General features: G+C 39.9%; 1 protein-coding gene across 1 annotated transcript in view; it reads right to left on the reverse strand.

Annotated features, from left to right (window-relative positions):
- PRKDC (protein kinase, DNA-activated, catalytic subunit) overlaps window positions 1–12,679 on the reverse strand; it is an 81,871-nt gene that overhangs the window by 2,137 nt on the left and 67,055 nt on the right. Inside the window, exons 73-84 of the mRNA XM_040585890.1 lie at window positions 12,029–12,189; window positions 10,283–10,494; window positions 9,040–9,127; window positions 8,086–8,229; window positions 5,987–6,191; window positions 5,361–5,428; window positions 4,871–5,091; window positions 4,470–4,562; window positions 2,506–2,595; window positions 1,191–1,262; window positions 904–1,105; window positions 282–470 (exon numbers count right to left, since the gene is read on the reverse strand). Coding sequence (XP_040441824.1) covers window positions 282–470; window positions 904–1,105; window positions 1,191–1,262; window positions 2,506–2,595; window positions 4,470–4,562; window positions 4,871–5,091; window positions 5,361–5,428; window positions 5,987–6,191; window positions 8,086–8,229; window positions 9,040–9,127; window positions 10,283–10,494; window positions 12,029–12,189 — 1,745 coding nt within the window. The remainder of the gene's footprint in view (window positions 1–281; window positions 471–903; window positions 1,106–1,190; window positions 1,263–2,505; window positions 2,596–4,469; window positions 4,563–4,870; window positions 5,092–5,360; window positions 5,429–5,986; window positions 6,192–8,085; window positions 8,230–9,039; window positions 9,128–10,282; window positions 10,495–12,028; window positions 12,190–12,679) is intronic.

Genomic DNA, 12,679 nt, shown 5'->3' on the forward strand with positions numbered 1-12,679 from the left:
CAAGAGATATAAGAGATAATGCATATTTTTAGGATTATCACGCAGATAAAGAACAGTACACTGATAGCACAGATACATGCTATTATTCTTCATCCATCAATATAATATTCTGTCATTTTAAAGCCTTTAAGTTCAGTTTCTCTGAGAACCCAATGAAAGAAAGAAAGATAAAAGAAGCACTGAAAGTAAGCATTCAGAAATACTTCCTTTTTTATCTGTTTTATCCTTATTACATTTTAACAGTTTTCACACAAAGAAAAAGGGAAGAGGAAAAATCCCACCTTCCAGTCCAAAGAAGGCTCTTTTACAAATACATCCATTGTGCTGATGATGAGATCCGGATTCGAACGATAAGCTCTCAGGGCATGCACCATCACACTGTAAATGAGACCCCACTCTTTCACTGGCATCATCAGATTAACAAACTGGCGAGTCAGACGAAAAGGCATCAACTCTGGCACATTCAAAAACTAGCAAAGGGGAAGGACGGTTGAAAGAAAACAAGATAAGCAGTCTTGGAATAGAAGGATTAGAAATAAATATATATTTTTTTTTAAGCTTTGAAACCTTCTTTGCCACTTAACTGAAAATAACATGCAACACAGGACAGGACCAAGTTCTGACATCAAGTTCTAGGCATGAATATTTAGTGATAGTGGTTGAAAGCCTGGCTGAACTATACAAAACAAAACCACATAGACTCCGTGAAACTCTATAGCTCTCTGCTTGTCTGAGAACATCCGGAAACAGAGATTTTCTTCTATTAACTAGAAGTAAGTTGTCAAGATTATTTTGCATTAGAACAATGACAAATGAAGAACATCAAATTTAGTACTGACAATACACATGTAATTACACATAATAAATGCAAAAGCTGTAACAAATTAATTAGAAAACAAATACCTGTGTAGCTGAACCAAACGCATGTCCAAAGTCTATTCCCACCATGCCACCTGTCTCCTTGTTAATCATAAAGTTGAGCAGATGCCTGTCTCCAATACCAAGTATCCAGTGGCTGATGCACATCAGTGCGTGAGAGCTGGCAAAATGGGACCGTAGAGACAGGAAGGCTTCAGGAGACGTACTCATTTTCACAAAGGCACGCCTTAACGAAACAGAAGTCACTTGTTGCATACAGGTAAAACACCAACATTCATTTCACAATGTGCAGTCATTAACAGTACACTTACCGCAGCAGATCTTCTGGAACACTGTTTTCCCTGCTTTTGAAAGACATAACTGTTTCTCTACGGCTAGCATTTCTGCAAATTAATGAAGGAATAGTATTAGCTATGGAAGTAACAGCCCACTGGATGTTAAAAGTTGTGTACACGACTGCATTAGCACGTTTTGCTTACCCCAGCAGACAGTACAGCAAGCCACACAGAGAGTTTGCTGAGAAATTTTTATCTGATATTAAAAATACTCCCCCTCCTGTCTTTTTCTGCCAACAGTTATTTCCAAGACTGACATTTCTGAATACAAAACAGTATGCAGTTTTGTCTAGTTTCCCCCAAAGTAAGGAGATGGGTTAAGTTTTAATGCAGCAATACAACTGTGCTCTTTCTGGCTGGATAGTCTCTTCCAAGCAGAGAAACTAAGGCCTAGATTAGATCTCTCAGCAGCACGCAGAGGCTATACTGACACTAGAGAGTAGTGCAGCACAAGGCGAGTATAGCTGGTGCTGAGGACATCCATGCTGTACACATTTGGGGAGGGTGGATGAGTGCTCTGGCCTAGCCTGGTCCTGGGAACTGAAGGCTCCTAGCAGCTGGAATGCACAGAGTGCTCTCCTGCCGACCTAGTTTCATCTGAAAGGAGCAGAGCGGTGTACCAGGGGACAGCTCTGTGATGCAAAGCAATGTGAGGTGAGTGGGGGTGACAGGGAATTTACTTCAAAAGCACATTCCAGATCTAAATACAAGTCTTAACGTTGACCCACTCAGTTAAAGAAGTCAAAGGTTTCCTTTAAAAAGCAAGATGCTTGCTTAAGCATGTTATGAGCTCATCAGAAACGCTCCGCTGGAAACTTCACTTCCCTCCACTACAGTGCTAGATCTAGGCAGGTGTGGAAACTCCTCCGAGAGGATCCTCAAGTCAGGACCCAAACCGAACCATCAAATATTCTTAAATTCTCAGTGAATCACAGTGATTTTCTCTTTCCAGCTTCAGCAGGTGCTCTGGCTCTGAGGCAGCCTACCTAAGTGCATAATCAGGACCAAGACACCTAGAAGATAAAGTTGAAGAGGAGCATCTGCTTCTAGACACTTTCTTAGGGAAGTGAGCAACCTTCTGGAAGCACTCCTGTCCTCTGGTGGGATTTTGGCAGTACTAAACTCCCCCTGCAGAGCATCTCCAGTAAGATGAAGCAGTAAAAAGAGCAAAAATCAGATCTAGCCAGCATTATTATAGTGCAGATCATATTTTTCCTGGAACTTCTACAACTTTGTGTGTGTGCACACTCTAGCTTCTACATTTTATGTGCAGTTCTCTTTCAAAACCTACCTGTACATAATATGGTATCGAGAGCTGCCTTGTGCTTTCCCACTCATCTGGGACAGCCACTTAGAATAGGTAGCCCGAGGTCCTTTTTCGCTAAGGAGAAAAAAAGAAAGAAAAAAAAAAGCGCGTTGATGATTTCCCTATATTAACTTTCCACTCTGTACTCAAATATCCGCAGGCTGTGTGCTACCATGACCCGTGAGATTTTTATGCACGGGAGGCGTCAGGAAGCTACAGCCTACATTAATTGTAGCCTTGCTATGGAAATGAAGTTTATGCGGTCAGTGCATATGCTGATTCATACATCTCCTTCCCCCCAGCTTTGAATGAACTTCATTCATATTTGACAGAGGGCTAGACATCTCAAAGGTGTTAATTTGTCAGTAGGTACTGTGAAAATTAGATGCTGACTTGAGAAGAAAGACCCGAAATAATTTCTTCAGGGAGGGAAAGGTATTTTTAACAGTCTCACATCCATTTGAGAGGCATTATGTAGCCTACCACAGCATGTGCTGTCATTTGTCCATCCAAACAGGTGGGGAATGCAGGAAGGCAGTCCATTATCTCCTTAGTGTGTACAAGAGGGAAGGAATGGGGGCTTGGACTTGAGAAGACAGTCTTCATTTGTTGCACTGCTTATATAATAATTTGATATTTTTCTCCCATCTTATATATACTATAAATATACTAGACATTATTCTCTTCCAGAGAGGCAGCAACTTAGCAGAGCAGCCGAGATCCTTTCCATTTAAGAAGTATTTATCACTTATAGACTGCACAGCCCATCACTTTGGGATAAAGAAAAGGATTTCAAAACTTCAAAAAGTTATTTCCCCTACCCCAACCAGAATATTGCCAGCAAGGATTTGATCAGAATTTTCCTTTGCAAGTGCTGTCATTCAACCATAGTTCAACATAAAGTGTCTTAATTGACTTGATTGAAGAACATATGGGAAAATTAATTTAAAGTCAATACACAACAATAAAATAAAGCTATGTGTTGGGGTAAATCATTAATTGTTTTTGGAAAGACACTGATAATGTACATTTAACATATTAGAAATCTCCCCCCACGAGGTGGTTCCATGTGAGTTCTTCATTTTCCCAGTGAACTGAGGCCAACATAACACTGCTGCTGTTCACAAAAGTGAACCAGACAGTGGTAATGCAGGAACAGTAGCAGTTCCTAAACTGCTCAAAAATAAAATACCTGTAGAAATAAAGACTTTCTGGAGTCCAACCTCCATGCTGGAGGTTCCTCCAACCTGCCCCATAAGCATGAAAAGCAGTAAAAATAAGTGCTGACAACACTTCGACAAACCCAGATAGAGACTATGTATCGAGAACAACACTGGCAAATAAAACCATATTTCTAAATTCCAGGATAGAAACAGACTGAAATGCCAGAATTAAATACATTTTACAAATATTCATCCTCCAGTTACAATCCAGAGAAAGCAAGCTAATTTATTCAAACCAGCATTTGTATAAAGTCAGAGATAGTGTTCTTTTACAGCTGTGTTTTGTGCATCTGCTGCCAGTTTCCCCCACCACTGACCCACTGCCGAACCCAGGTTCTGAAAAGCGCTCTTCTGCTCTCCTCCGCTCCCCCCTTTTCTGACCTAGGTCCATTTCCTGCCTGACCAAATCAAAAGATCAAAATCCTTTACTTGCAAAGTCAATCTGCTGATAAGGAAATGGTGATGATAATGACGTCACACATCATTATAATTACAAGCCTCTTGTTTAAACAAGCTGGGTGGAGATATATTACAGGTACAATGGTACTCATTAAACAAACAGTTGCCAATTACTAATTTGGGTCAGGAAGTACAAACTGCCTCCTTGCTTATAGGTGCCTTTTATTTCATTCTTTCAAAAAAAGAAATGCTGCCACAAGATTGTCCGTATCAAAAAGCCCATTAGTAGTGGTCTCTATCAGAGCAGACAGTTAAACCAAGCATCACCTGTTATAGTTGAAGTCTTCCTCTTCAGACATACTATTCTTAAGGAATTCCCTTAAAGTGCAAGTATTTTCCAGCCACTTGATGAGTCCCAGTCTGGAACAAAGAAGCCAGAGATATGAAGAAGTTGCTCAGCTGAACTTTAGAGGAACACCACAAATAGCAAGCAACACATTCTAGTGCCTCCTAAAAAAAGGCTGAAAGCTACCAATTTAAATATACTCTGGAAAACAGTTTCCAGACAAAGCAATTTCAATGTTGTTTAAAAGGAAAAGAAAAAAAATTAAGCCAAGACCCAAAACACTCTGAACCAGAATGTGGCACACAGAAATCTCACGTTCCAACATCCTAACAGTAACAGATGTTAACATAAAGATTTCTGCTCCTTCAAGATAAATGCCTACCTTGTTGTCATGGGGATGACCTGATAAGTTTTTAACTGCATATTCCTTTGGCTACATGTAGCATCTTGGGAAAGGATAATGTTCATTACATCAAACAGCTGCTCAATACGCTGGTCTTGTCGCAAGTCTTCACCACCTTTGACAAGGAAAGGATACTCCTGCTCATCACTGCCTCGGATTGTTATACGTTTTGGCTTCCTCAAGGATTCCATTACCTTTATCTTGTAAAAAGATAGGAAAACCCAAAATATTTGTGACAGAAGACTTGGCCTTACAGAATCATCCCTGAAATTAAACATATCTGTCATTCCGAGATGGCATAATCAAGTTGCTCAATTAGTACTAGAAAAACAAATGCCCATTTGCAGACCTTCCTTTATGTGCTGCAAGATGCGTACACAAGCAACAAGCTTTGCTATTGTCAAACTCTTCAAATGGAACACAGACACAAATTTATAACACACAGGATTTTGACTCACACTTAACATACCCGTTCATCAAATCCAGAGATTTTTGCATGGTACTCTGGCAGTGGTTTCCCTTTTCCATCATACTGACCTGAAGTGGTAATGGAAAAAAATAGAAGAAAAAAGTTACATAGACTGACCTTAATTATTATTTTTTTTAAATTTAAAGTGTTTAAGAATAGAACACACTTCCAAATATTTAGTCAAATTGGTAGAATGGTAGTGAAGAAAATATTTTAAAATGCATAAAAATCCAACATATACATCATATAATTTTATCTGTGAATTACTAATATTCTTTCCTTATAAAGCTGTTAGAATTGCAGCTCTTAATGGTTTCAGAGGACACGTCCTTTTTGAACTAGATTTGAACATAGACTTATATGTCAGATTTTGTGGAGTCAGGCCTTTAAAAAAACCACAGAAGTTCTTAGGCAAGATACAATTTTAGACAGAATTTTAAAAATATCAGGACTACAGCTTAAGATCAGATTTAAGTGACGATGAATGAACAGAGCTATTTCAGATGAAATCTACTTCTGCATAAGGCCAGAAAGAAGGGTCATATAGCCAACATAAAAAGAAGGGCTCAAGAGCAGCAACTTCCTTGTAAGGGACAGTTCACCATTGACACTGAAGAGGAACTTACCAGGAACCTCTAGTTCATTCCTCAAGAACTCAGCTTTGAATTCACTCATCCACGGTGAACATTCTTTCAGGTTTCCAGGTTCTTTATGTTTTTTGTTCATTTCTGAGAGGAGAGAAGTTGCAATCTCACCAAAGTCATTAGCCTTCATGTTCAACAGTTCTGAACCTCCTTTTCCAAAATGACGGTCAAAGTCTTTCCCAAAAGCCTGAGGTTCATTTACAGAAAGGAATCCTGTTAACACAGTGCTAGGAACATCCCAAGAACACCAAAACAGTACTTTCCTATCTACACACACAGCTTCATCTGAGCTCCTAAAATACATCAGTCATCCTTCCACTTCATTTTTTTTTTTTTTTCTCCATTACTTCTAGTCTGTCAGAACCTTCTCGCTTCCTGTTTGGTAGACTCACCAGCTGTCCTCAACAGAAATATCTACATTTTACCAACTCAGCGACATCAATCTATAGAATGAGATCAAAAACCTTTTTGCCATGTCAAAACCAGAAGCTTGGCCCTTTTACCTTCTCCAGGTGCAGCTGGATTCTGGGTGAGCATATCAATAATGCTGCTCATTAGACTTAATACACATACCTCATCTGCTTACAAAAATTTAAGAACAGCTAGTGAAACAGTAATATAAATAAAAGTTTTCAATTTTGCACCTGTTAAAAAATACAAATTCCATCATGAATCTAAATATAGGATTATTCTCAGGACATTTAATTGATGCCCTGGTCTTTAGATCTAGTTATCACACTTTCGAACTGCTGCAACAAAACCCCCAAAACCCTCAACTGTTTGATTTACAAATGGTAAAAAAATACAGATGGATAAGTTCATTAATGTTTTTTCCCCTCTCAAATATGAATACTCTGTGCATTATGGAAGGTGTGGGGTTTTGGGTTTGGGTTTTTTTCTCTTCTTTTTTTTTTTTTTTAAACTAGCAGCAACCATACTCAACCATACTACATAGTAAGCAAATACATCCTAGTTAATTTCACATATACCTTTTTTGCTAACCAAAAGATATATGTATACATAAGGCATGTCATAAAGCTTCATGTATTAATTTTTTGTATCACCTTAGAAAATACCAACATACGTGTTTTACTTACTATCACATTTATTATTCATGATTTATTTTGAGATAATTCAGATGTACAGTGTATAAAACCATATTTTTTAGAGTGTATTAAATAGCCTGTTAAAGTGCAACAACATTTCACACTGATCCATTTAATAAACAAAGTGAGTTTTATCTGCAAGTAGTTAACTGAGTTGACTTCATCTGTCCATAATTCAAGGTTCTAGAAAAACGACATGTCCCCTCTCAGACCTCATTGGTATCAACACTTTGGAAAGACATGTAAGCTCACTTCTTTTTTTAATGCCTGATCGTTTTTCTCCCAAGCTATGAAGGACACAACTATTTCACTGAAGTAAATGAAAATACAGAAAATATCCTTCTGAAGAAGAGACTGCTACAGTCAACATCTTTATCACTTTAAATCTATTTCCAGATGATCATAGAATTGCTTTCTCTCTTCTGTTCTTTGACTTCTTTTAAAATTCAAGGCAGCAAATATTTAATAGCCTTAACACTGTATTTTAATTAATACAATCCGTCAACAGTGTTTAATTTATGTATTACTGCATATTACTATTTCAGATCTGACAGTTTTGTAAAGTCCTTTCTGTAATTTTTCATAGTTGTAACTCTTCTAAATAACCTACCCTAAATAACTTAGTATCAGCATCAAATTTGAGTAGCATAATATAGCAAACCACCCTAAGGTGCTCATATACCCTTGGCAGCAGGAAAAAAACCAAGACCAGATTCTTGTGCAGGTTCATGGATGGTCAGAGGCCAAGGCCCTGAGAACCTGGCAGCGTGCAGGACAGGGGAGGCAGAAGGTGAGTAAGAGGGAAGATTCAGTCCTGCTTCTAGCAAAGAAATCCCAGTCCTGTATTCCTGACTTGCTCCCTTGTCTCATCAAGTCCTGCAGCACCTGTAAAAGCTGTGATCTTGTCCCTTCTTTTGACTTCCTAGTGCCTTCTACAAGCATACAATGCCAACACTACTTGGCAATCACACATACCTGAATAAACCTTTTCCTCAGCAATCCAAGGCCAGGAGCCTCTAAAGTTCCCAAATTCTTGTACATTCCTTCATACATTTCCTTAAGCTTATTTTTATTTCTCTGAGCTTTTGCCAACTCGTTTCTGACATCCTCAACCCAATCCTGCAAAAAGAAGGGAACAGATGAGTACTGAGAAAAAGTTGCTTCAGGGGAAGCAAGACCCCTGAAAGACTCTTGCTGTTCAGTGATCCACGCAGATTACTTCTGGGTGACCATATTTACTAATAGTCAATTAATGTGTCTTTTGACAACTAAAAGAGCAATCAAAAGGCTATGGATATATTTCCCTTTCTTTCTGTGTTGATAAAATGTTTCTACTTCATTAAGATAATCACGTTCACTACCAGAGTGTCTAGTGCAAACCAAGAAAGCCTCTATGGCGCCAGGAGTGGTACCAAACACATGAATGAGAATCCTTTAGACAACAGGGTCAGAATGTAGACAGGGAAGCCCAGCAGAGAGCAGGGAAAGGTCGTAAGAACACAAGCAGTCGGTAAGAAATTACAGAGATGGCCCACAAATGATAATTCTGTAATGGTTTCAGAACAATTGAGGAAGACTGACTATGGGGCAGGGCAGAGACCTTGAAGGAGAAAGCTGAAAAGGGCTACTACAAAACAGCCAGCTGGCACAAGGGAGGAAGACCATCACCAGTGAAAGCTGCTGACAGCACCCCAGCATCATCACCAGTTGATTCTGGGTTGAACCGCTTCCTGCGGCTGTGGTGTCAACCAAACTGTGACAGGCTCCACCCGGCACACTCTTTCCTAAACACAGGGTGAGCAATGATGGGGGCAGGGTGTGTATGCATAAATAATAATAAAAACAAAATAAAAAAACAAACAAACGAAAAAACCCACCAAAAAAACCCCCACCAAAAAACCCCACCAAAAAAACCCCACAACACTTTACCTTAAAAAGCATTACGGGATTAGAGAGCTGTTCCAGGGAGCAAACAAAATCTTGAACTACTCCTCCTCTGTCCAACTTATTCTTGATCCTTTAAAAGGAAAAAAAGCGCATCAAAATGCAACAGGAACTACCATCACCATCTAGCCTGCAGATAAGCAATGATCCAGGTTGTCTGCTATATTCAAGCATCTGGTAAAATAATTCTAAGGGTGGGCAGGTAGGACCCCCTCAGAGTTCTCTCTTGGACTGCATGACTTAATGTATTGACTGCTCTCACCACACAGCTCCCATTTTTTTTAATTAAGTGTGCCACTACGAAAATAGGAGCTTGGTGGGCAAGTGGAAACAATATCGCAACAGAAATGGGCATTAACCAGACCACATATTCTGTCACTACAGTTATTCAATGGCCATACAATTTGTGAAGCACAAGACTTTATCTTCTTATTTTAAGCAAAGGCATTCAGCAAATGTATCAGAGATTTGAAAAAATGGCAAAAAGACACCTAAAATTGTATTAGTGGTTCTACAGCGTTGTGTGATAAAAGTTGACTTTTGCCTGGGGATTTACTCAGGTTTTATTGCATGGCAAACAGGGAAGGGAGGGCTTTTAGAGGAAGGTGTATGTGCACACTGAATAAGCAAAAGAATGCAACCAAGAGATGTCATTCCCCAAGATAACATGCATCTGTTTCACTAGCCCTCTCCGAAGCCTGGTAGGAGCATGTATTCTATTTAAACACGTCTGCTTTCTCTTGGCATTAGAAAGATTGTAAGTGTCCAAGCAAGCTTCATCTTCATCTCTGATGGGTCCTAACTTTGACTGCTGTTAAGTCTACTACAGTAAGAGCCTAAACATGCACCAGATCCCCCTTCTACCTCCACAGAATGGGAGAAGGAAGATGAAACTTCAACAACCACAGAATTACAAGGAGAAAGCAGTTGCCTCTCTGTGCTCTTTCTGTTTTATCTTGGAAAAATTCTAACATCCCACAGCCTGGGGACTATATGCACTCACCACTTCAAAAAGTATTTAGGCCACTAACCTGAGTATGTCTAATACTAAGACACTTTATGTATTGATTTTCCCTGGGCCTTTAAATGAAAATACAGTGTGCGTCAGACTACCCTCTAATATTTCTCATGCCCCCTAAAGAAAAGAGTTTGTTTAGGAAAAATAAACAAACCTCTACACTCCTGAATAAGAAAACATGCAAAAGAGCTACTCCAATAGCAAATTCACCTTTCTACAAACTCCTTGTTCTTACAACCAGTTGCAGTATCTTTGAAACAGTAACTTTCACTGCTGATCATGAAAGGGTAGATGATTGCCTGGGGATAGGTATTTGTGATCTCTTCAACAGTATGTTGCACAGCTACTGCTTCATCCTTGTCAAGCAGTGCCATCATCTGGCTAATCCAACCAATGAACTGCCAACAGGGAACCGAAGCAAGCTGCAAAAGACAGACACTGCTTTCAACTTTGGTCCTCCTCGAAAATACCAAACACAGCAAACAAACAAAACTGTTCTGTGGCCTAGCCTGACAGACATAAACACACAAAAAGGAAACTATCAACTAGGTTGCACAAAACATTCCCCAGTGAAACAGAGATTTTCATTACTATTGTTACTTACTACCACCCCCACCACTGCTGCTGCTTAACAGGTTTTCCATTATAAAGATTTGCAGTTTATTGATTCAGATGAGGCTTTATACTCAAACTTGTGGATTTTCTGTTTGGATGCAATACAATAATTTTTGATCACGACATACAAAAACCTCAAAAATGTGAAGACAGTTCAAACACCACTGGGTTGAAGTCTTGATGCGAGTAAAAAAAAGAGCCAAGAAGGGGAACACTGGAACTCCTACCACAATTTTGCCCTTTCTTCAACTTTAAACAGGTTTGGGTTTGCTGACACATACTGATTTCAGTAAAGCACTCCCCCAATACACTTCATGCTCACTTCTTTTTCAAAAGTGATACAAGTTTTGAAAGGAGTACTATAATACATTTTCTGGTGATAACCAGAGGCCAAACTCCGACTCCTTTCCTCCTGTATCATCCCTTCCTACCTTTCTAGTGGAGTCTGAGATCAGATTGCCAGTATTTATCTCACAGAACGACAGAGGAGAGGATGAAGAACTGCCTGGTGAACTCCTCTTCTGGGTGAGATTTGTCATCTGGGCCAGCTGTCAGGTTCTGTCTGAACCATCAGTTTCACTGTGGCCACATCTTGTGCACCTCAGCTGGTTTCTTACTTTCTCAGTTTCTTGGGAAAACTAAACTGTGTTTCTGTCTCTCTTGAATTGTTCCTTTGACAGGGCCTGGTGCTCTGTGAGCGCCAGCACAATGGCGCGGGCTTGAAAAGGTGGCCAGGCTAAGGCAGAAACTGGCATGAGTCACAGAGGAGCTCTCAGCTTATCTGTCCCACGGCAGCAGGGGAGGCAGCGGGGACACTGTATCTTGCCATGGAACAAGGCTGGACAGGCTGTGAAAGGGAGGAAGCGGGAAAGGAGGAAGAAGCTGTAGTAACCTCTGAAGTGAGGCATGATAGGGAGAGGTGGGACATGAGGAAAATGAGTCTGGAAAAGCTGCTGGCTTCCTGCATATGGGAAACGCAGCCTACAGAAATAAAATACATTCCTCACCTTAATACTAACTACCTTTATCAGCCCACTTAGGTTGTTCTGAAGAAAAAAAACCCAAACAACCCACTACACAGTTCCCATCCAGCAGCTCTCAAACTAACATTTGGAATCAGAGTAATGATAAGAAGTTAAACTTTTAAAAACAAAGTTTCTGTCTGTATGAATTAGGCTCAGCAAGTTAGAGAAAAGACAAGGAACAACGACAGGATAAAATTTATCTGATTTACCTGAAGCAAAATTTACCAGTCTAACCTCTATCCGTCCAGCCTCCACCCCCACCTTTTAAATTCGATTTACAGAAACATTTGCTGCTAGGAAAATGGAAGCAACTAACCTCTCGTGTCACTAGACCCAATGTCTCTGCTGGATATCTTTCAATTATTTGCAGCAGTCTAGGAAACCTCAGTCTGGCTTCTCTGGAGTTCAGTTTTAAAGCTTTTATCATTCTCTTCACCACAATAGCTGGGAATAGCTGCAGATCTGCAGGGTTAATTTCTGCCAAGAGACATTAAACAAGAATTATCAGAAACACCATCACTTGTTCCATGTCTTTGATCATCTGGAACATTCATCTTTACAATTCAGGTTGTCGGGTTTTTTTCCCAATGTATTCCGTATTTTTACTTTGTTCTTCTTCCCATCTGTTTGAACTGCACACATCTGCAACACATGTACTTGGGGATTGTAAGGATTAGCTTTATCAGGAAGCTGCATCACTGCTGGTATCTTGCCTGCTTTAAATACAGCACTGCTGTGGTCTGGGAAGGAACAAGGGAAGCACACGCTGGATATGATGTATTTCTCACAAGCGAGAGGGAGACTACGAGTGATTCACTAGTATCAAAGCTAGCAGTAATAGTGGGGGGAAGGAATATAAATACTGTTGAACCGAAGGACAAACTGTTCCATTTAAATCCGAGCTGCACTGCTCAGGGAGATCTGCTGGGTATCACAAAAGCTCACGTATCACAGATAAATCCACCTC

Source organism: Falco naumanni, chromosome 3 (genome assembly GCF_017639655.2).
Source record: "Falco naumanni isolate bFalNau1 chromosome 3, bFalNau1.pat, whole genome shotgun sequence".
In the NCBI taxonomy this organism is placed as follows: Eukaryota; Metazoa; Chordata; class Aves; order Falconiformes; family Falconidae; genus Falco; species Falco naumanni.